General features: G+C 38.9%; 1 protein-coding gene across 6 annotated transcripts in view; it reads left to right on the plus strand.

Annotated features, from left to right (window-relative positions):
* The window catches only part of LOC124162929 (teneurin-a), a 998878-nt gene that overhangs the window by 800140 nt on the left and 175518 nt on the right, over window positions 1-23220 (plus strand). For all 6 annotated transcript variants that reach the window (XM_046539670.1, XM_046539672.1, XM_046539673.1 and 3 more), the window contains one exon: window positions 3759-3953. In XM_046539670.1, the coding sequence (XP_046395626.1) occupies window positions 3759-3953 (195 nt within the window). The remainder of the gene's footprint in view (window positions 1-3758; window positions 3954-23220) is intronic.

Genomic DNA, 23220 nt, shown 5'->3' on the forward strand with positions numbered 1-23220 from the left:
AGTTACTTCTTCCCCACACCTCATTCCATAACGGCGCGATAATTGTGGCATAAAGACTAATCACTAGAAGAATAAAGTTATACGGTTTTGTAAATCTTCGCGTGCAAGGAATGTGGGGTTCGATATAAAATCAGATGGTCACACGCTTGAAAAGGTTAAAATTTTCAGCAATATAATAACAATAATAATAATAACATTGAGAAAGCCATTAATGAAATCAAAGAAAAGGAATTGGGAGTGAATATCCATGGAGAAAAAATTAGCATGCTAAGATTTGCCGATGACATAGCCGTTATAGCAGAAACAGAGAAGGATTTGAAAAATATTTTGGCTAATATGGGTAGGGTAATGAGTAGATATCAACTGAAAATAAGCACGAAGAAAACCAAGATCTTAGTATGCAGCAGAAGAAAAGTAGCCAAGACCAACATTAAAATAGGGAGGCAAAAACTGATAGAGGTGGATGAATTCTGTTATTTGGGAAGCAAGATAACTAGTGACGGGAGAAGCAAGAAAGAAAGAGAGACCTGCTTACAGCGGGAAACTTAAATATGGAAGTAAAGAAACAATTCATAAGAACCTACATTTGGAGTATGCTCCTATACGGAAGTGAGGCATGGACAATGACCGCAGCGGAGAAAGCAAGGATAGAGGCCTTTGAAATGTGGTGCTACAGAAGAATGATGAAAATCAAATGGATTGACCGAGTTAGTAACGAGGAAGTGCTAAGAAGGGTAGGAGAAAAGAGAAGCCTCATGAAAACCTTAGTAAGAAGACGGAACAACCTAATAGGCCACATCTTGAGACATGATGGCCTGATGAAGACAATCGTCGAAGGGCAAGTGGAAGGCAAGAATGGAAAAGGAAGACCTCGGACAAAATATATGGAACAAGTAAAGAGAGATATGAAAGAGAAGAATTACGTAGGTGTGAAAAGATTAGCTGATAGGAGAACTGAGTGGAGAGCTGTGTCAAACCAATCCTAGGATTGCTGACCAGTGATGATGATGATGAATAATAATAGATTCCTTAATTCGGGAGAGGTTGAGACTAATAAGTCCCACTTCCACCTGACCCCTCAATAGCGTAAATGCAAGCATATATAAAACAGTAAATAAATATATAATACAAAAATATACTATTACAACGTACGCTATTAGTGAAATGTCAAACAAGATGAAAAAGCGTTCGTGTAAATGTTGTGGAAAAAAGATTTTTGTTTGTGGTATAAAAGCATAAGGATAAGGGAGTGATATCCTTCAGCGAGAAAACCCACTGCAGGAAAAGGCCCACACAAGAAGGGGGGGGGCGTGAAAAACCTGCGAAAACCTACTGAGTGAAAACTAATGTCATTATGCATGAAAAAATACAATATAATTAGACAGCACGTTAGACAAAAATGGACACAGCAGTTATTAAATCAGGAAGAGAACGACGTTTGCAAATTTGCGTTCATGAATAGGACAGAACTGATGAGAGGATCGCTATGTAAAAGTTTAAAGAAAGGTGTACAGTCTTCTATGTAGTGTAGCGCTCCATGGTGCGGAAACGTGGGCTCTTAGGAAGGATGGCGACAAAAGGAAGTTCTAGTTGTGGGTGTGAAGGAGAATGGAGAAGGTGAAGTGGATGGGAAGGAGGAGGAACGACGAGGTGCTACACATGGTGGAAACTTATAGATGTGATACGAAATAGACATAGGGTTTAAGAGTGATATTCTGTAATATTGTCTTTGCTTAAATCACCTCCATATATTTGCGTATCAATAGGAATATTTTAGATTTTACGATTCACTTGCGTTGTTTCCACTTTATTTAAGTACCTTTTTTTACTCAATCTCCTCTTTTATGAACATTATTACCACTTACCAGAGCATTTTCAATGTTTTCCTATTATCCTAAAGTTTTCGTAGCCGTTTTCATGATATCAAATAACACGCTTGAAGAAAGCGCGTACATTACTAGTGTTTTATTTGAGAACCATTAATTCCCAGTTGTCTCCATTGTCACCTACGAGGGTTGAAATTTTTTCAACCGGCTTAATTATGTAACGATTACTGAAAAGGGAGTGGATGTTAATATCCGTGTTAGAGGGCAGAAAAAGAAGGGAAGATAGGGTAATGAATAGGGTAGGATGTAGAGATAGAATTGAAGGAATTAATAGGGTATGAATTGGATTGGTATGGGGTATGAATAGAGTAGGGTTTTTAGATAGAATTGAAGGAAATAGGTTTTATCATAAATTAAAAATGTAGTCTCTATTTGGAAGGGAAGGCAGGCTTTCGCAATAGTATTGGCGTTGCTCCATGCAAACGTACCCTGATTCCTGTTTCTAAGCCAATAGAATCCATTTATCTTTTTTTATCTCATCGTAAGTGCATGGAGGCAATTTTTTTCCTAATTTTCTATTTGGTCAATAGATAATTTTATATACGCAATAAGTTATCTACTCCCCAAAACTCTTTTTTTCTCCATTTTTTTAGCAACAGGTGATTAATTAAATGACATTTTTTATTTTTTCTTTATCATCAGCGAATATAACTCTCGGTTCCACGTGAATAACTCACTCACGTTGGTAAAGGGCTCGCTCTCTTTAAGAGTTTATCCCGTAACATATCCCATTACATGCAGAGGCAATGACTGCGGTTAATATTGAGTGTCAATCCATCCACGGTCCATCTCGTTGAGCGAAGTGGTTGCGGTAAAGCCGGTTGATATGTGGACAGCCGTTGAAGTGGAGATTAACAAGCCAAATGACCCGAGTCCACGCGGCATATAATTTGTAAAAAACATTCATATACTTCATGGAAAAATAATATTCTCCAAGCTCAGCGAAGTTTAGAGAGAGTGGGTAGCCATCTTCATCGAGATAAAATTAGCTTTCATTATTGAAGCGTTTCATCTGTTCTAATGGACGAAGTAACATAGCGAAAAGTTTTCAGGCATTGAAAACAACCATTATTGGTCAGAAAAATATCCTAGGCGTTTCTCTTCTGCGTGTAAATAATGGGTGCAAAATCAATCTTCACCGACATTTCTATTCAATTAAAAACTTGTTTCCAAGGAAGATTGCGAGGACTTTAAATATTCACATTTTTTCTTTCTTTACTGTGCAGTTTTCCCAGTAAGAAACTTCGCACTTAATCCTGGCATGCGAAATCTATGAATTTCACTGAGCATTTTCCTGCTGCTGAATAACCAGTGGGAGACATTCATTACATTTAAAATAAATTTTGTGTAAAAATCATTATATTTTTCAAATTTCTTTAATACGTAAAAGGTACATATTTTGGTATTTAATTTTATAGACTTACTGTAAAAATATATCTAAGTGCGTGTATTATTTTTTGTACATGTAAAAATATGCATAAAAATGGAAAATATGCATATAGTTTTGGTTTATTATGTTTTTTATTAGTTGTTTAATTTTATTAGGTAAAGTGTACATAATGCACATTGCACCTTACATAGCACATTGCACCTTAGGTTCGGTAATATACTTATGCACGGTAAATTATGTACCTTTTACGCCAGTAAAAGGTACATAATTTACCGGTGGACCCGGTGGAAATCCCGAATAACCTCCCACGATAAAATACGTCAGGAAAGCCTGCGATTTATTTTGTGTACATCATACTCAACTCGTGCTCAAATAATGCTGGAAAATAATGAGGCCATACATGTGCCGTTTCCCTGTTTCGTATCCCTGAAACCCTCGCAGAGAATTGCGCTCACCGAAAACCTTCTGTCTTTTTCTATCAGGTGTGTGCCCCGTGTTGTGCAGCAACCACGGCCAGTACGGCGGCGGTCTGTGTCACTGCGAAGAGGGCTGGAAGGGCTCGGAGTGCGACGTGCCGGAGAGGGATTGTGAGGTGCCGGACTGCAGCGGACGCGGAAGATGCATCAACGGAAAGTGTCGCTGCGCCCCTGGATGGAAAGGGAATGCCTGCGAACTCGGTGAGTACACGCTCTCAAGCCATCTTGAAATAAATTATCAATGCATTATAGTCATAATCTCTATCCAACCGGAATAGGCTTCCCTCTCTGGGATTTTTTTTACTATCATGCTGTTAATTTTCACTGTTCCGTAGTGTTTTCATGGGGGGCTTTATTGCTCTGAATTTGTTGTACGAATCTTTATCCATCATATGAGGTACCAACCTGGATGCTAGTTTAGTCGATAGAACAAATTCACTAACTCATAATCGATAATATAAAAACTTAAAATAAGCGATATACATAAATATCGATATAACTTATAATCGATAACTTTATATAATAACTTCATATCGATAAAGCTTATAACCGATGGAAGCCTATCGCTACGAGCCGGTTTCGGAGCATTTTATCTATCCTAATGGACGTAATAAAGGCGAAAATTTTTCAGACATTGACCACAACATTTATTAGTTACAAAAATAGTCTTGGCGTTTCACTTCTCCCATGAAAATGTTGGATTCAGCCTTCTGAATAAGATCAGATTTCAAGCTAACCAGAGATTTTAGCCAAAGTAAGGTTAAGTGGAAGGCTGCAGCATCTAATGGTTAGCGCTAACGAGAAATTATAAAACCTATTCTTTATATATCACAATAGTGATGAATTTTAGGAACAAGGTAATATATAAAATTTTGTTGTTTAAAAACACTTTCTCCCCATTTTCTTCAACTATGACAAAAATTGGACTGGACCGCTTTTACTTCGCTTTTTTATGGGATAAGTATGTACAAGGGTCCAAATGTAGCGAATTTTATACGTTAATAAAATGCGATTTAACTCAAATATTCAGTCAAATGAAGAGATTCATGTTTTCATCGGTAGGAATTAACAGTACTGTACAGGTTTGAGTTCCATCATTTTGAATATTTTGTTTTTAATTCAATTCAAGCTATTTTCCCGAAGATTGCATTTATATGTCTTCTAAAATTAGATATTGAGCCGGGTGGAAAAACTTTTTTTCCTCGCTCGGAACACAGATAATAATGAGAAGGCAGTGAAGGGACGCAGCTGAATCCGTTGCCTAGGAAACCCGCTGCTCTCCAAACTTTAAGGGTCATTCTCAATAAGCCATTCTCTTCTCTGGTTCATATTCTCTCCACGACCATCTCCAAACTTATTAGGCCCGAAATCAATAACTTCTCCCGGGTTTTTGTCCGATATTGCGGAAAGTCTGGCCTTGGAAAACGTTAGCCTCCGCTCGATCTCTCTCGTGGGAGGAGGCGAACGCAACAGATGGGATACACTGGCTCTTGTATTCTATATTTCTCCCCCTTATCTATCTAGATTAGTTCCCTTGACTACGAACGAGCAGAGACGAAGCGTAAAGTAATCAGAGAAACAGAGAATATCCTAAATTATTTCAGTATAACATTTACATAAGTCAACAATCCGAACGTATCCATTCTTTCGATGCTACCGCGTCGGTTGATGTTTTAAGACAACAGTTTCGCTGGCACTGCTGCCTGAGTCTTCAGGTCCAACTGTAAGATGCCGGTCCGCGATTCTTGACCTCCTCTCGTCCTCCTTAGATTGTTTGAACAAATGAGCATGGATGTCTTCAAGAGCGAAACGGAGAACATAATCTTAGAGCCCCGCTATATTTCCAGGTCCGACAGAAGCTATAAATTAAATAATTATTTTTTTCCTTATCTTGACCTCGTTTAATTCATGTTAAAATAGTTTTGGATTGTCGGTCAATGTATGTTATGCAAAAAAGTTTTAGCCAACGTTTCTGTTTATTTTAAACTATCATTAGAGCTTAACTTTGTACATATTTATTGAAGAACAGAAATGTTGGCTAAAGCTTTTTTGCATAACATACATTGACCTACACTCCGAGAACTATTTTAACATGCTATAAATTAAGAGAGATATTTTGTCGAACGGACAGATGTGCGAACTACTTTTTCCCCCGAACCATAAAGGACTTAAATAAATGCCGGTCGTAATTTCGTTGGTGCGTTACCTTTTTATGTGCAAATGGCTGGTGTCCTAATGGCTTCACGCCTTTTAGGCGGCTTGCGGGGTAGTATTTAGATGTAGATATACGGGCTCAGTCCTGCCATTTGTTGCTGCTCCTCTCTCATTGGCCAGTTTAATTAATCTCCTCCAATTGGCATCCAAGTGGTAGACATCGTTCCTATTAAGAGTGTCCATCCGTAGCACCGGAAGAATGGAAACTTTAGAACCTCGACAACGCGGAAACCTACCTAGTCACAATCCGAAGGTTGATTTGACACATCCCCTCATGGGCGTACCCAGCGAGGGTCAGGGGGGGCGGCCCCCTCTAGAAGCAAAAATAAACAGCATAAGTCTTTAAGCAAACTCAGCACTGAATTGAAACGAAAGTGTTCGAACAAATTTTCTTCAAACCCACGAAAAATGATATGTATTAGTATAAGATATGTAACTAAAATAAAACTGTTTTTTCAAGGTCTCATAAACTAATAAAGCGCTGTTATAATTTTCTTAAAATGTTGGTTTCATTCACCGTTTGAATGCTAAAATTTCATAACTTGGCTTGCCCCCACCCCCCAAGTTATGATCCTGGGTACGCCCTTGCGCAGCCCTCCACTCCACTATCCTATTTGCCAGTCTTTTCATATTCAACTATTTCTTCTCTTTTGTATCCACGATAACTTCTAACAATAACCAGATGTCATTCATACGGGCCTGTCCTTTGTCTTTCTTTCCGTCCGCTTGTCCTCCCACAATTCTCTTCATCAGGTCACCACCATGCTCCATGATGTGGTCGAGGCCAAGGTGTCCCTGACTTCTTCTTGAGGTTTTTAATAGACTTCTGTTGGATTCTTCGTCAAAACTTTCGCGGGTACTCGTCATATTAGTTTTTTTAAATTATTTGCAATTTAAATTAGTTTAAACTTATCAAAATTGTGTTAAATTATTTGAAACTTTCGCGGTCCATGATGGTCAGCGATGTTCTTTTTGGTAAACCCACGTTGCGGTTTAAATTGCCGAGATGCGGACATATTTTTACAGCCGATAAATTTGCTACATAAGGCATTTTTATATGAGATGGACTGAGTCTTCTTGTATGTATCACCAAAATATAAACAAGCCATATTCATTGCAAAGTTATAAAAATATTCCGATACTTCGGCCAAGACTTTGCTTTTAATTCTCAAAGACCTACACTACGCGAACTAATCAACGATAATTAAAGGTGTGGGTCATTACTTGACGAGTATTTTTCCTATGCCTTCGTTGAGTAAGGATAGCTATTTTATCGGATGACTGAAAATGGACTGAGAGTAAGGGTACAGGGAGCCTTCGTCTCCAAGTGCGTGGAATGTGCCGTTTAGGGAATGTGCCTTCGGGCCACATATCCTATCCTTCCCGAGATGTTGACCCCGCATTCTTCCTACTGGGGGTAAGCGCGATCGTCCCTGACGGGCATGGTTTGAGTCCGGAGACCCCGAAAGTATGGGGTCAAATTCTGCAAGGAAACGATTTCGCATATTGCATCTTTGGAGCCGCCCATATTCCCGATCCCCTTCGGGCGACTTCCTTGAGTTCCAGTTTGAGGAATTTTAGGGTTCATATCTGTGCGGATTCTCGAAGATCTATAATGCTTTTGGTGGGATAGAATATTTTATCATTCATTTTTTTGAAGTTCTATTAAAGGTGGGCATATTATTCCTAAGGATTGCTATTATTAGACGTTATCTTTAGTAGAAGGTGGCACTTATGGATTGCGAGATTGGAATTTTAGTGTCCGTGGCCAAATTTCCTCACCTCGCCATTTAATTCCTCTTTTTGGTGAAGCACATAGCCTTCATTTTTATTCATGCTCATAAATTCCTTTTATTGTCTTCTCTTTATGTTTACGTATCATCCTTCGCTCTAACACTGGTTTGAAAAGCCCACTTTCCCTCAGTAAAATCTTCATCCACTGCCTTTGATTCCTCCTTTTCTCGTCCATAATAAATCGGTGAGGAAAGCTGTTCAATCCATCTTATTCAATGCAAATATTTTCTCTTAGTTATTCGTGTAGCTGGTGCTTATCATCATAAATAAAAACTTTTAAGATTGGTTTAACGCAGCTCTATATTCTTCTGGACTATCTGCAAGCCTTTTTATGGTGACGTATTTGTTCCCGTTTACATGCTTTATATCCTAAGTGGTTATCTCTTTCGATTGATCGAAAAATCTATTTGGCTGGCATTTTTCCATCACTAGACGGACGTAGACCACGCTGCCACACCGATATCCCACCCTCCCTGAGGTGGGCGTAGATATCGGCGGAGGACGTAGCGAGAGGATGGCTAGCTCCTTCACGTTCAGTTGACACAGTCGGTGAGTCGAGTGCTCTCCTTTCGGCGGCTCGGCTTCCGCCCAGCAAAGAGGGAAGCAGCCAATCGTGTGTTATGATACACACACTCGTCGTGTGTGCCGAGAGAGATATGGCCGGCCGCCTTTGCGAGTGGACGCAGGTGCTCGTGGTTAATCTAGTCGCTTTACCTGAGTTTCACTAGCTTACCTTCTAGTCGACCCTCCGGCACTTTGAAGTGTAGACACTGCTTCATGGACCCAATTTTTTGTCGACTCAGTCGGACATGAATTATACCTCCAACAACAAAACACATACATTTTTTCCCCTTTAACGGATTGTTTTGTGCGTTTGTTAATATTTCAGTATTCAAGTTTCAGGATCACTCGTATTACTGCTATTATATTACTAAAAATGTAGCGATTAAATCGACGCTCCGACACTTTGTTGAAGAGCTTTGACTACGTATAATGACCGATTGTTAGCTTTCCCGGCGAATATTTAAGAGAGAATCTTCTCGAGTTAAATAATATGGTTAAAATCTTCTTGGCCTTCAATGCTTTACCCGGCGCTAAACCTAAGAAGATTTTAACTTCGACCACGTACGTAGTTCCCATTTTTTGTCGACTCACTCGGACGTGTAATACACTTTTTCCTAAAAGCCAAACATTCTAACTCTCTGTTACCCATTTTTAATGCACGTCTGGGTAATATAGCAGTAAAGTTCTCTCGTATTTTTTATGCGCTATTCGTGATTTTTCTACCATAAATGTACCAACGTTGCGGAATAAAATCATGCACTGGCTTAATTGATCTACATCCTGCAAGATGGTAATTGGGACTCCACTTTTCGTAATTCAACTTTTTAAATCTCAGTATTCTAGTATGTATGCCCAAAAAAGGCTAATAATGTGTGTGAGTTAATCTATATGTTCTGGATTTTTCAATCTCGAGTCGTTAATTGTGTCGTTACTTCCTTAACTTAGTTTTCCTTACTCTTGTAAAAGACTCTACATGTAATTGAAGGAGCGGTATTTTAGTGCACAATTTTCTTGTATAAAAATATTTTAATGTCCATTTAGGGGAGTTATTCCCAATATAAATCCGATTTTTTAATGATAATTACAGTTTCAAAGCTAAGAGGCGGTATTTGCATAAATTTTGTCATTAAAAATCATAGTTGGAAACTATTTCAAAACGTTCATGACACAATAGAAGTTATGTGTAATGAAAGAGAGCTATTTTCTAGAGAATTTTGTAAAAAAATTCTCTCCTCAATCCTTTTAGTGGAATAACACCAGATATTAATTCGAATTTTTGGTGATAATTACAGTTTCATAGCCGAGGAAAGGGAGTTCAACAAATTTCTTCATCGAAAATAATAATTAGAAACGGTTTGAAAGCGTGCACAATGCAACCTGACTTTATGTGCGGTAGCACTGTATTCTCAGCGAGTGGCGTTTTTGAATCCGCTTTGGAATTGGTTTTAGACTTCGTCCCGTCCCCGGAATGGCAGAGAAGAGGCGAATGGCGTACCATATACTGGGGCCTTTTTCACTCGAAGTGCGTGGCCCTCCCAAGGGGATCTCGGAGAGAAGACAGGGCCCACCCGAGGGGTTTCTCCACCCTCTACCCCTCGAGTGAGAGACCCTCTCCCCCTCTTTTTATTTTGGGTCCTATTTTCCACTTCCAGCCGCCATTTACTGCATCTCGCGCGCCCCCTATCGGATTTCGATGCCTCGATTTATCGCTCTTTTAGGTTTTCGGGATTACGAGGGCCAGCCTCTTCCTCTTACTCGTCCTATCCGGCTCCAGAATCTCCCGATTCATCACACACCGTGTCGATAATGCTGCCCTCACACGCACCAACCGTTTCCGGCCCGTTTACTGCGAATTGGCGCACGCAGTTCCTATGTATATTAATAACGGAACAAACTGTTGTCAAATAGTTCAGGGTTTTTAAAGAGAAATCTACAATACTTTAGGAGGTGGTAGGGAAGACAGTGTTAAGAATTTTTTGTTCATAATCGTGGGGTCGGAACTCTTTTGCCACTGAGCTATGACATCGCAAACATTTTATGACTTACTAGGAGAGGTCACAACGCCAATGCCATTATGTTGATAAAATAATTTCTCTGATGCCTATGCTTGCTGCAGTTAAAATTAATGAAATATTTGCCCGTAAGATCAAAATGATGACTACAAAATGTATTGCTGTGAAGAGGTCCCGAACCTTGTCCACTTGGGTGAGAGTGGATGACGCTAACCACTACACCAACTGACCAATTTGTAGGTAGGCGAGCTATTTGGAATTATATAAGGCTTTTTAAAAGTACCGCATGAAAATTAATTAATTAGAGCAAAACTAAGGCCCATTCGATGGAACCACTACCAGTTCAGAGATGTATTCGCGCCGTTCCGAATGTCTTAAAAAAATACGGTACTGAAAAAGGCGGAGCAAGGTACGTGACCTCTCGTTGTTAGTAAAATGTAGGAAGACGATGCCGATAGTCACGCCAAACGGCCGCGATTTTCTGGACAACTTACGAATTCGAATGCCTTACCTGCCGGAGATCGCGATGTATCCTAGGCAATGGGGCAAACTAGCGGCCAGTCGGAGAGTTTGGCTCAAAGTTTCCGTAATTAATAAATGGTACGATTTAGGCCTAAATATTATTAATTGGTAGTTTTGGTTCCAATTGGCATCAGCTATCCAGGGTTGAAATTTCGTGACACAATTTTTCCCCACACTATATTTCCATGGAGTACATAAATGGAGAAACTTTAGTATGTTCGGCTCTGCGTATGCTAAATTTTTTATGGAGCGATGTTGGGAGACGATGCAGATAGCCATACGGCTGCTGCGTCTAGCCCCAGTATTGTCCCTCCTTCCGCTCTCGACGTAGGAGTAGGAGGTATCAGGGAAATCGGGAGTCCATTCTTTATACCGCCCCTGCCGCGCTCGAGAAGAATGGCTTGGCATTAAAGTTCGCGATTCGGATGCGCGCCTGTCGATCATGAGTGAGTGAGTGAGCTGAGGCCGCGGAATCGAAAAGCCACTCGTGCGGACGAAAAGAGAAAGACATTGGGGAATAAATGCATTTTGAATGCGAACGCGAGGCACCGCCATGAATTCTGATTTGAGGAACCTCATAGACTACAGTGGTGATGCCGTATTCTTGCCCAGTCGAGCGAGAGTCTGTCATTTGGGGACTATTATGTATCTATAAAAGGACGAAATAAGTGACTTAAATGCCTCCGATGACGAGTACGTAGGCCAGGAATATTACATTAGAGGGTTTTCAAGTTTGTCGCCGGAATTGTTGTCGCTTCGCACGCATTAAAATATGATTTCAAAGTCGCCACTCGCGTCGCCACCAGTCAACCATATATCCGCTTTTCACGAGGAAATATTCGGCATTTATATTTTTCTGAGCCAGTAAATCATTTAAAACACACATTTAACCGATGCGAGACGATTGTCAACTTAAAAACATTTTTTCCATTACGATTAATGGCGAAAGTCACACTGAACGAGGTACAGCTGCCCAGTGGCGCCGCCGCCGAATAAAATGCGCGCGAAACGGCGACAGATGTAATGCTTAACCGCCATGTCCCCTTGGCGTAGGCACACGGAGGTAGGACAATTAGTAAATTAGTTTCGCGGTGAATCGAATGCAAAAATGTTTATATGGAACTTTTCATGGTTATGTTTTTTAATATCCCAGATATTTCGATACTGTATTCTTTCCCATTCGAGTGAGAATCTTTCATTTCGGGACTATTGTGTATCTATTAAGAACAAAATAATAGACGTAAATGTTTCAGATGGCGAACACATGATTACATTAAAATGAGACAATTGATAAATTAGATTCGCGGTGAATCGTATGCAACAATGTTTCTCGGAATGGGCATATTTGTGTTTCGTTATATCTCTGACGTTTCGAAAAACGATTTCACTAGAGTGTGAATCCTAACAGGGATTAAAAGTTCCGCTGATGAAAAACAAGTCGTCTTTCATGTATATATACGCCAATATTTTATTCTAAGGAATAACTGTAGATCAATGTAGACCCTTAGGGTGAGTCTACTTGTACTCTTTTTTTTTAAACAGCTACATATTGGTGTCCATAGGAACGTCTTGCTATTAAAGATCTTTTAAACTGTTTATGCCACCGTCTTTAGTGTGTTTTTTCATTTTTTCTGCATTTATTTCACGTTTTGGAAGGTATTTCCACAATAGCCTGTGGAGAAGTTATCAGATTTAAAAAAAAGTTAATCCAAGAAATTTGGCCCACAATTACCTTGGATTTTGAATTGATTGTGAAAATGAGAACCAATTCATTTCTCGGGAGAATTTCCGTAAGATGTTGCTCTGTAATGGCACAATTCAAAGAAAATTTATCCCACCAAAACTCATCCAAATTTACTTTGGTAGTATTTCAATAAGTGGCCGGTTGATATTGTGGAAAATCGTAAGTAATTTCTTATTATAAGTACCATATGACCTTGCTTTTTTGTTTCATATAATGACATTAAGAGGCCACAGTTTCCTTTGATTTATTTCTATCGAAAGGTAGAAATAAGATATATTAGGGGGTTAGAAGCCAAGGGGTACAAGTAGATTTTTTCTCAACAGAGTTAGGTAAGGTTAATTGTTAAAATAAATACACAAAAATTGGTTGCAAAGGGATCCGAGTAAGCCTATGTTCTGTGCTGGCATCGAGTGGAAAATCAAATGCACTACCAAATGTCTAATTGATCTCGTTTGTTTTCTATACCTAGTTTCTGTACCTAAGTGTGTATAGAAGAAAGAAATCACTTGTACCCCTTGGCTTCCAAACCAGTCATATGATAAATAATAGAAATAGAGATATGGTAAGTATACGGGTTATTAGATATAAACAAACAATTCTCGCGGAATTAGCCTCGTATCGTCAGGCACGAAGTACACTTATGGATGTTTTTTTGAAAAAAGTAGAAAAAAGCATTGTGCTTTCGCTGCGCGCTCCCACGGTATTAAGCCCCGAAATGATGTCAAGAGCGTCAAGGGCTGTGCGTTCCGGTGGCAGTGCACAATAATAATGGTGATGGGTTTTCGCCTTTCGAGGGAGGTGGTGTACTCCCGGGTAATTTGCCGCTGCGGTGGCGGAAGGGTACGGTGGCGCCACTCTCTGTGGAGGGCGAATCATATCCGTAGCCCACCGTGCAACTGCCTCGCTCAGCGTCGCTTTGAATGGGCGAACAATGGGAGACTTCACTGAGACCCTGAATCGCAATGAGAATATTATGAGAGTTCGGGATATGAAAGCGAAAGGTTAGTTGTGAAGGAAAAATCTTTCTCTTTCTTATTCCCGTCATTAGGGTTTTTGATGCTGCTCAAGTTCTGAATGGAGTAACACGAATGAAATTAAATTTAACCGATTCAGAATCGATATAGTGGAAGTTCGATATATTAAAATCAGTGGCGGGTTTATGGTGAGTTCATAGGGGTCATGAGCACACTCCCCTCACCCCCAAGTTTTAGCACCTAACACAAACTTTTTAGGTAGCCCCTAATTTAACGGATACTTTTTAACTTCTTTATGTGTGCATACCATCACTGTAAACCTTGTCCATCGAATTATTTTCGAATTTTTGCTGTACGAAGCATAAATATTTTATAACTATTTATAAATTCAGGTTGGCTATTTATTTCCTTTGCGTTGTTAAACTCCTTTAAAATATTTAAGTAGTTAAGCAATTCATTTCTGGACTTAACGTCACGTTTTTGAGCTTTCGTCCATCTACGTGCTACGAAAATATTCGTCGGATACTCGGCGAATGTTTGCAGACACTGCGGTGCCGACGAAAGGGTATCTGCGGAGAGAGCGAATAATATCCTGAGCCAACCGCGAAACTCCCTCTCGCCACAGCCCTTTGAACGGCCGAACAATTGAGTAACGCCCTCGCGTTAGTAGATTACGCAACCGTGCCATACTGCATCTCCCTTTCTGCCTCCTCGTCGCACGGGCTTTAATTTTAAACGCTTGCGCATTTAAAACAAGGGCGTGCTCTTCCGTCGTTGTCTTTATACCTTTCCCTTCGAGGAATCTCATTTTCTCCGACGCGCAGCCACCCCATCCCCTGCCCCTCCGTGCCCTCGTAATGTTTTTCGTTTCTACCCAAGGAGGTTTTAAATACCTGGAGACGCTGTATTCGAGTTTTAAGCGCGGTCAGAATTCCGCCATCTTTGTTTGACCATTTTCGGACTTAGTCTCAAACAGTGTGCGTATATAATCAAGTATTCTATTCCTCATATCAACTCTGATTTATAAAATGAAAATGCGACAATTAAAAAAAAATCACTAACTCTTGGTTAACCTTGTGGTATTCCATTATAAGTTTTTCCTGGATATACACAATTACTTATACCACTCCATATGCCGACATTCCTTCTCCATTTTTCGGAAACCCTGTTATACTGATCATGTCATCCCAGCAAGTTCAAGACACCAGCACTCACACAAACTTATGGCTTTTCATTCCATGATTCATCGCCTGCTAAGCATACCACTTTCAAAAGAAGACTTTAAGAAAGAAATCACCACCATTTAACAAATTGCTTCTTCCAACGATTATTCTCAAAATTTAATAGATAAACTGATTTTTTTAAAACAGAGAAGATTGGCTATCGACCAAATGTTTTCGGCGGAAGAGGATAAAAAGAGGCAGTGGTGTACAGTGACGTACCTCGATGCACTTTCTTTGAAAATGGCTCGGCATTTACCCAAGGACAAATTCCGCGTGGCTTTTAACCCTTATGCCACTCAAAGGAGACTGATCGTTAAATGTAAGGATCAGATAGACCGATTGGATAGATGTGGAGTGTATTCATTGAAATGCAGCGATTGCAATGGTGTATACGTGGGACAGGCAGGAAGAAGTTTTGAAATCAGGAAGAAAGAACATTTAAGTGCTTACAAACTTAACAAAGATGAAAAAAGTAATTTTGCTAAACACTTAATGTGTAACTGCCATAGAAGCGATTTTAAAATGAATATTTTAAATTTTTGCAATGACCGCCGTGAACTGGATTCTAGGGAACAGTTAGAAAATTTTAAAATTATTGAAAGTAAAGACAGTACTCTTATAAATGAATATCTCTACCAATATTTTTCCCCTATTCTGGCGTCCGTTTTAAAATTCATCAAGTAACTATGTAACAATAAGATAAACAAATCATAATTAGCGCCTGATGATGATGATTATTTATTGAAACCCGGGTCGCGCTCTTATATATTTTACTGTCCCTTTCTTTCCTACGCTATGAATTTATTTGTATGTTTGCTCTTAATGCGTCGTGTGAATAAATGAAGTAGTGTACACATTTTTAAACTCTTTGTTTCTAAAAGATTTTGTTAGTACATCCATATATTTGCACTTATACCGTACAGAAAGGAGATAAAGGTTTTTTACATGCTGTGTGATTATTTTCTTTGTTTCCGATTAGAAAATTTCACTGAGTGAATAGATATGCTTCATTCAATAACGGCCTTCGAAGGCAGAAAAAACTGTAATCTCCACCATCTATTTTAAAAATTAAACTGATATAAAGTTTAATAAATAAGTATTATTATGCGGAATAGGTCGTTTAGTACCAGTTACAGCAATTATTCAGGATTTTAATTATATTCTCTGAATAAAATTATTGTTGACGCTATTATAAATAAAATGTCTTGAAATTTTGAGAATTGAAGTCGACATAATGTGGAGCGTTCCTATAATCCACTAGATAACACTAGTGTAAGAATATAACTCCTGTTACGATGAAACTGCTATTTCACAACTACTAGACCACTAATGAAACTACGCAAATAGATGGGTCAAAGATGTCACGTTGCGTAACTCTTTTTTGTGATTTATCTTTTAGTCTTGATTTTACCTTCTTAAATATAGTTTTTTTTTCAGATGTTACATATTATTCTCATTGCAGGAGCCAAAACTAATATATTTATATTTGATAGTTAATGTTTTAAAAATTACTTCCACTTACGCGCTAATGATGCGTGAGCTCGCATAGTTTATTAAACGCAGTTTTCCTGATGATTGCACGATTTCGTTTATTGAGTATGTTCTGTTTCCCTGGTGGTAGCGCAGTGTCGTTCTTGTGAATTAGGCCATGAATCGTAAAATTCTGCAGTGCCACTCCAGTCCCGAGGTGAAGTTGCTTACCCAGCGGCACGTGTTTGATACTCTACGTAATCAGAGTCATTATATCGGCATTATTTTACTGCTTGCAAAAACATCTAGCGCTGCCTCTTGGTTATTTTCGGGGCGTGGTTATAGCTCCCGCCTTAAAGAGTCCGCTTGAATTTCATGCCAAGTTTTGAGGGCGTTGAAGAGAGATCAAGGGCGCCCATGTAAGCAAAGCTGTAGCGAGTAACGAAGTGGTATTTAAGTGCCACTGTCAAGCGCGAGGGAAAATCCTCCGTGCGAGGCCTCTTGTCTAATATGACTCCCGTGTAATTTTCCCGTTTCACGAAAGTCTTTTGTGATTCGAATGCTACGTTATTTCCAGATAGCGCACGCCGTGCTGAGCTTGAGTAGTATTTCTTGTCTATCAAAATTAAAATGCCTATCTTTTTATGAGCCATACATACCACCAGAGTCATTTGTTTAACAGGTTAGTTCTTAAGTTGCCATGTGAGTGTTCACGGTCCTTATTCTTCCTTGGTCAAAGCCCTTTTTGAGATTAATAAAGAGCGAATGTTTTAACGATGCAAGCAAGTTTTTAAGTATCCAGCGAGTGAAGCAATTCGCGCTGGGAATGAAAACGATCGTCGTCACCGATTTCAGCTTTTTACTTCGGATTCTAGTAATTGCTTTTTAAGGTTCCATTCATTTAATCAGTTTGTTGATCGAGGTTGAGGATGGAGAGAAGTATTAGTATCTAGGTGACATATATCCGGAATCCTTCAGGTTTTACTGCCTACACATTAACGAAAATAATTTACAGAAATTTTTTTAATAGTACTGTAAAGTTAAAAATAATTTGTAACAAAATGCGGGAAGTATAAATAATGAAGGTCTGAGGCAAATAATCTCGATATATTGATTTCCTGAAATATTTTCTAATTCGTCGCTACTCTCCGATAAAATATCTAAACTTTTACTTGTTTTGTTTGTTTCAAATTGCTTAGAAGGCTGGTGAGATGTGGAGACAATTTGAATAGATCTAAGATAGAGATGAATATAAGTGTGTATTAAGGATAGGGAAAGGTGAAATCACACAGTGCTTTGTACCCGAGAATGATAGCATTTTGTTATTAAGGGATTTTCAGGCATATGATAGCAATATTTAATCAGTTTTTCAATAGTTTGATTGATGTACATCGCGAATGTAAACGGGCGTGATCTTTCAAACAAAATTGCTCTGCTTCATAAAATTTTACTGGTTCTCCGAAATCTACCCTGGTATTTAGACGAAAAGCTTGAAATAGATCAAGATTTTGATGAACTATGTCTTTTTAGTTTTAATGTAATCCATTTTATAGGACTTAAATTTTTCATACTTCGATTATAAATAACACCGTAATCCGTTAATGCGTAATAAAGCGTTGATGTATGCAAGACAAAACCAAACTGAGCTGTTTCTCTTTATCTCTGATATTTGTTTCTTTACTATTCCCTTAGTGTTATCTCATTTTCATTCAGATGGATCTAGAATTCGATATTTTTAATATATTTGGTGAATTTCAACATTTAATGGTGAAAAGGCCAGACCACAAACTTATGATATCAGATCTTGGAGAAACTTCCATATACCTAGGCCGACGACTGAAATTTATCGACAGTCATACAATTACTTAGGGCCTAAATTGTTTAGTATGTTGCCGAGTAATGTAGCAAACTCGGAAAAAAGATGGGGATTTGCATCCGCTGTAAAAAAAAATGGCTTATGAGGTGTGAGGAAGTAGAGTTTCTACTAAGAAAGGTGGCTTAAAAAGTTTACAATAAAAGGTATATTGTATATTCTATGTATTTAATTGTGCGTTTATATAAGAAAATTAGTTATCCTTGTGCAAATATTTGAAATACCATATTGTAATAATGAATGCAATCGGCAAGAGAACAAAAAACTGAATGCAAAGAAATTTTACTTCTCATGTGTGCTAGCACCAGTGGCGGTTTGCCCATAAGGACTCTCGGACGCCGCCCCTCCCAAATATTTGAAAAAGTAAAAATAATAAAAATCTATTAATTTATAATTATACATCTGATTAATCAAAGTGTTTTTTCAGTCCCATACATCGAAAGTGTTGGAAAAATACGAAAAGAAATAGCGCGAGAAGTTCGTATTTGTAGCCGTGGGGCGCTGGCCAGAACGTCCCAATCCATCCCCATGCAGTTATATGGAGAGTGGTAGTGGTGGGGGCCGCTGGTGCTATGACGCGTCTAACGTTGTGTCTTATGGAAGTCTTGGGACGTCGTCCGAAAATGCGCAGAGCGACGTGTGAGTTGACATCGCTGCGCAGGCCGGCGGGCGTATAATCTGGCGTCTACTTGGTGTTGCCACAGAAAAGGGACGTACGGAATCAGAATGATCACTGTACTGGGTGTAGTTATACGATTTTAATTTTTAATTACTGGTAGGTATTGCTACAGAAAATAAATTATCCCATTATGCTTGCGTTTTTTGGTGTTTGAATTCCGGAACACATAAAATCCAACCAGTTAAAGGCCGTATTGATGTAGGAAAACCATTCTCGAGTATTTGCCACAGTTCTATTATGATTACGGATTTCAAGAACCTTGGGGAAACTAATATTATAATGTTTAGGCCTGAACAATGTATTCATATCTTCCCGATGTTTAGAAATGCGGTACCTATTTTTCAGATAAATTTATCAAAAGACCTGCAGTATTAGAAAAAATCAGTTAACATTCCCCACTGATTTATAATTTAAGAAATAGGCACGTGCGTGATAGGGTGAAGGATTAAACATGATTTAACCCGTAAAACGTGACTTTAAATAGAGTCATTCAATGACTGTCAAGAAGTGCCGCGTACAACGCACCTTTTGTGTGTAGGTTCATCATTTTTCTAGCCGTCCTTGTTTTTTTAGTTCATGTTCACCTAATTCCTCAGCGGCAGAGCGGTAGCTGTCTGACGGAAAATGTCTCTTGGGTCTGATTTAAGTGGCTTCGAAGAGTTCATATCAGTGCGGAGATCCTTACAACTCCTATCTGTGGCTCAGAGTCGTCGTCTTTTACGATCTAGAATTTATATTCTATTATATCATGGCAATGATTTCGAAGACATGGTTATTCCAAATGCGACCCGTTGGCGTCTCGTGTGTTTGCCACATATGAATCTTAGACTCAAGGAGATGGTCCGTGACGTCCTTGTTTGTTTGAATGCCTTTGCTGACCTTAAATTCGTCCGTCAGCTGAATCAGCATTAGTGGACCACGACTTCTATCTCCCTTGAGTCGTCCTTATAGTAACGGCAAGACTCTCGGAAGGAACGGAGTGAAATGAGTTCAGACATCATTTTCGAGGAGTTAACTGTGCGTAATTGCCGATTAAGAAGTTTCTTAGCGCTGTGTGTACATTCAAGAAGACAATTTTGAATTAATCAACAGTGCTCGTTTTTTTAGGGAAATATAGGGAAAAATTGTCCCAATTCTGTGTCCAGGCACCTTGTTCTTTTTGGTCGTATTTTTCGTCGGCCTATTTTGTGTCGTCCCTTGTTTATTTATAGACTAGTGCCCTTGCCATGCGTTCAATGGGAAAGAAATTGTTGTCCGGCGCTGATTTCAACGAACTTGTAATTGATCACTTTGCTGGACAAAAGGAAAGAAGGATGGACTTCTGCAATATAACTAAAGGCATGTGAGTATTTCAGATTATGTTAAAAATGTGTGAGAAATGTTTAATTATTGATTTTAAATCATACTGTATTCAAGAAACAACGCGAACACCGCCATCAAAGTGCACATCTGCAATAGCAAAGCGCGCGCATTCTAGTAGTGTTTTTTGCCTAGTGGAAGTCTGTGACACTCCCCTCCCTCCTCAGGTGTTATAAGTGTCATTGCTACCTAAATCATTGCAAATGTTGTATAGATTTGACAAATAACGCATTATGATTGCAAAGCGAACAACAGAAGTGTATTGCGGGCATATCCGCACGAAGAATGTAGGCGCTAAAACGTATTTTCGTTTGTATTTGCATAATATCGCAGCAAATATATTTTTATTCTTCAAGATCATTGATCAGTATAATCGAGAGTCCGGACTAAGCCGATCCGTATGATCGAGAGTCTTCTGCATTTAGTATTTATTAATCAAGCCTTATTAGGAGAACTAGGTATTTTTGTTGAAAAAAACGGAACATATGGCATCACAAAATTTAATTCCTAGATTGCCGTAAAAACTTAATAAAATACACGAAATATTAAAAAATTATGACCCCCCGGTGGAGTGCGCCCCCCCTAGCATTTGACTCACGAGCCGCCACTGGCTAGCACCAGACCTATGTAAAAAATTTAAGATGGTAGCCCCAAAACTATACAATAAGGGGTACCTATATGTTCCATAATTATTTAAGTATGTCCTAATGTAATATATTTGAATTTGAATGCTAATGGAATAAAGTTATATATTATTATATATTATTAAAAAATTAGCATTATCCATAAGAAAGAGAAAATTTGTTTTAGCTACCTCCAATTTTTGTTATTAGAATCACGACCAATTTAACTTTCGATCTTTAATCAAGCTTCCGAAGTTAAGAGTGACGGAAAATGTTCCCGAGACTTCCACCTTCAGCAATTTATTCGGATGACTAGCTGCGGTGCGCCAGTCAGTGGAAGAGGCGTTGACGTTGTCGGGTTCAGAGTCATTAAATAATGCCTCTACTGAGGGATCGAGGGCGCAAATGAATCCAGGGCCGTGGGCATCCGCATGGGGTAATACGAAATGCATGATCGGGGCTTCCAAAGGGAAATCAGATCCTTATCGTCCGGTCTGATGACTCCCCTGGCCGAGTGGCGGCAGCACCTCCGCGCATCACCCAGTGAGTTGAGCTATGGCATAGCCGCGGCGATATTGTGATAAGGACGGCTCGTGCGGACCAATAGGACTCATCGTGCGGCCCGCTGCAGGTCCCAAGCCATGTTTATCTCTGCTAGTTAAAATGGCGGCGAGAAGCTTTCGATCCCGTCTAGAAACGCGTGGATTGCCCTTTTGGGAACGTTATTAATTGAGGCGGTCAGAGTGAGAGTCAGATATTTTTGCTCACTGCGTGTGGTGACTGGAGAAATCATGTTTCCCAATCCTTTACGGGATTCATCACTTCGATGGAAAGTTTCGGCAGAGTTTGGTTGTGGGTAGTAGTTCGTTCGAGTCCCGAAAACCCTTAATAATAGGGACTGAAAAGTGTCCTGGTTTATAAAATGTCCAGGAAATCGGGAAAGGAGTAAAAATAAGAAAAAGTGCGAATTTTGTCCATTATTACTGACAAGAACATCTATGTATTGCATAATAAAATAAAAAGATAAAACTTGAATTTAAACTGTGCAGAAGACTTGTACCTAAAACGACTTAAATGAAACCTTGTACAATGCAGTTAATTAATGTAAAGTAATGTGTAAATATAACCAGTACAGTAGTGAAGTAATGGTAATAGCAATAAAATTCTAAGATTGTTTCACCCGAATTTAAATTTAAAATACGAGAATTTTCCACTGTGGCAGGTTTTTAGGTTTATCCGCATTCCGGTGTTCAAGTTTCTTTACTATAGTGATTGATTTTTTATGTCTGCATGAAAACAGTATGCAATACAGTATTTATAATTTACAGCTAAATGAGTACAAGAAAACATACTTTGGTTCGATTGCGTAATTTTTACTTTTCCAAGAAATATTACGTAGCGAAGAAGGACAGGTTAATGCAGTGGATATACAAGACATTTCAACCAAGTCGCGCTCCATACGATTGAACCTATATACATTTTGATTTGATTTCATGAAATTCCTGTGCGAAAATTACGAAAAAACTCTAAGCATTCCTGCGTGAATTCCATTCAGCAGCTTTATGCAATTAAGAAGTGCAGCGCTGACCTTCAGAGAAAAAAAAAGAGAGCAGGATTTACAGCTGTAACTTGATTAAAATGTGTGATAGCTCATTGAAAAACGAAAAATACATCAAAGTAATCCAGTGCTTCTTCAAAATCAACCCCGAATGTCAACCTGTGTTCAGCCAAACCGTACATCATTCAGTCGAACTACTTACGTTTGTTTGAAATTAACTCTGGAACATAACATGACTTATTTCCTATTAATCACAAGCACAATGTTTTTTATTTTTGTAAATCGTCTCGCATAAGGAATATGAGGCTTAACGTGAAAGTAGATGGGCTATTACTGGATCAATTGGAGCAGTAGGGAGCGCAATAAATGAAAACAGACTCAGTAGCAATATTATATGGAAGATAATTGCTTTATCAGAAATGGCGTTAATGAATGGATAAATTCTAATGAAAGATATTTTTTATATTTACTTAATGGTTACATATCACAGCAGCCGGGTTGATTCGTAAAATGTTTCACGTAAACATTCTTCAACCGGTAGAATACGTTTAATGAAATAATATATCATTGCTTCTGCGTTTGAAGTAAAATTTTTATTGAATGCTTTCCTCGTAAATTTACCGGTCCGTTAGAGTTTTTAATTCCCTTTAATTCTGGTTTGATTCGGTAAATCATATTAGCAGCTCATGGGAGCTTGTCCACCTATTTTTCACCGTATACATTTTATTCCGCCAGAATATTGGTGCTCCCGGCTGTGTACGGAGTGATAATGGTTGTCCGTCACCACTTTTTTTGTCTTCAACTTTTTGTCCCCTGGATAGCTCCGCATTCATAACTCGCTTGTTATCCGTTGTCACCG

This window comes from Ischnura elegans, chromosome 7 (genome assembly GCF_921293095.1).
Source record: "Ischnura elegans chromosome 7, ioIscEleg1.1, whole genome shotgun sequence".
NCBI lineage: Eukaryota > Metazoa > Arthropoda > Insecta > Odonata > Coenagrionidae > Ischnura > Ischnura elegans.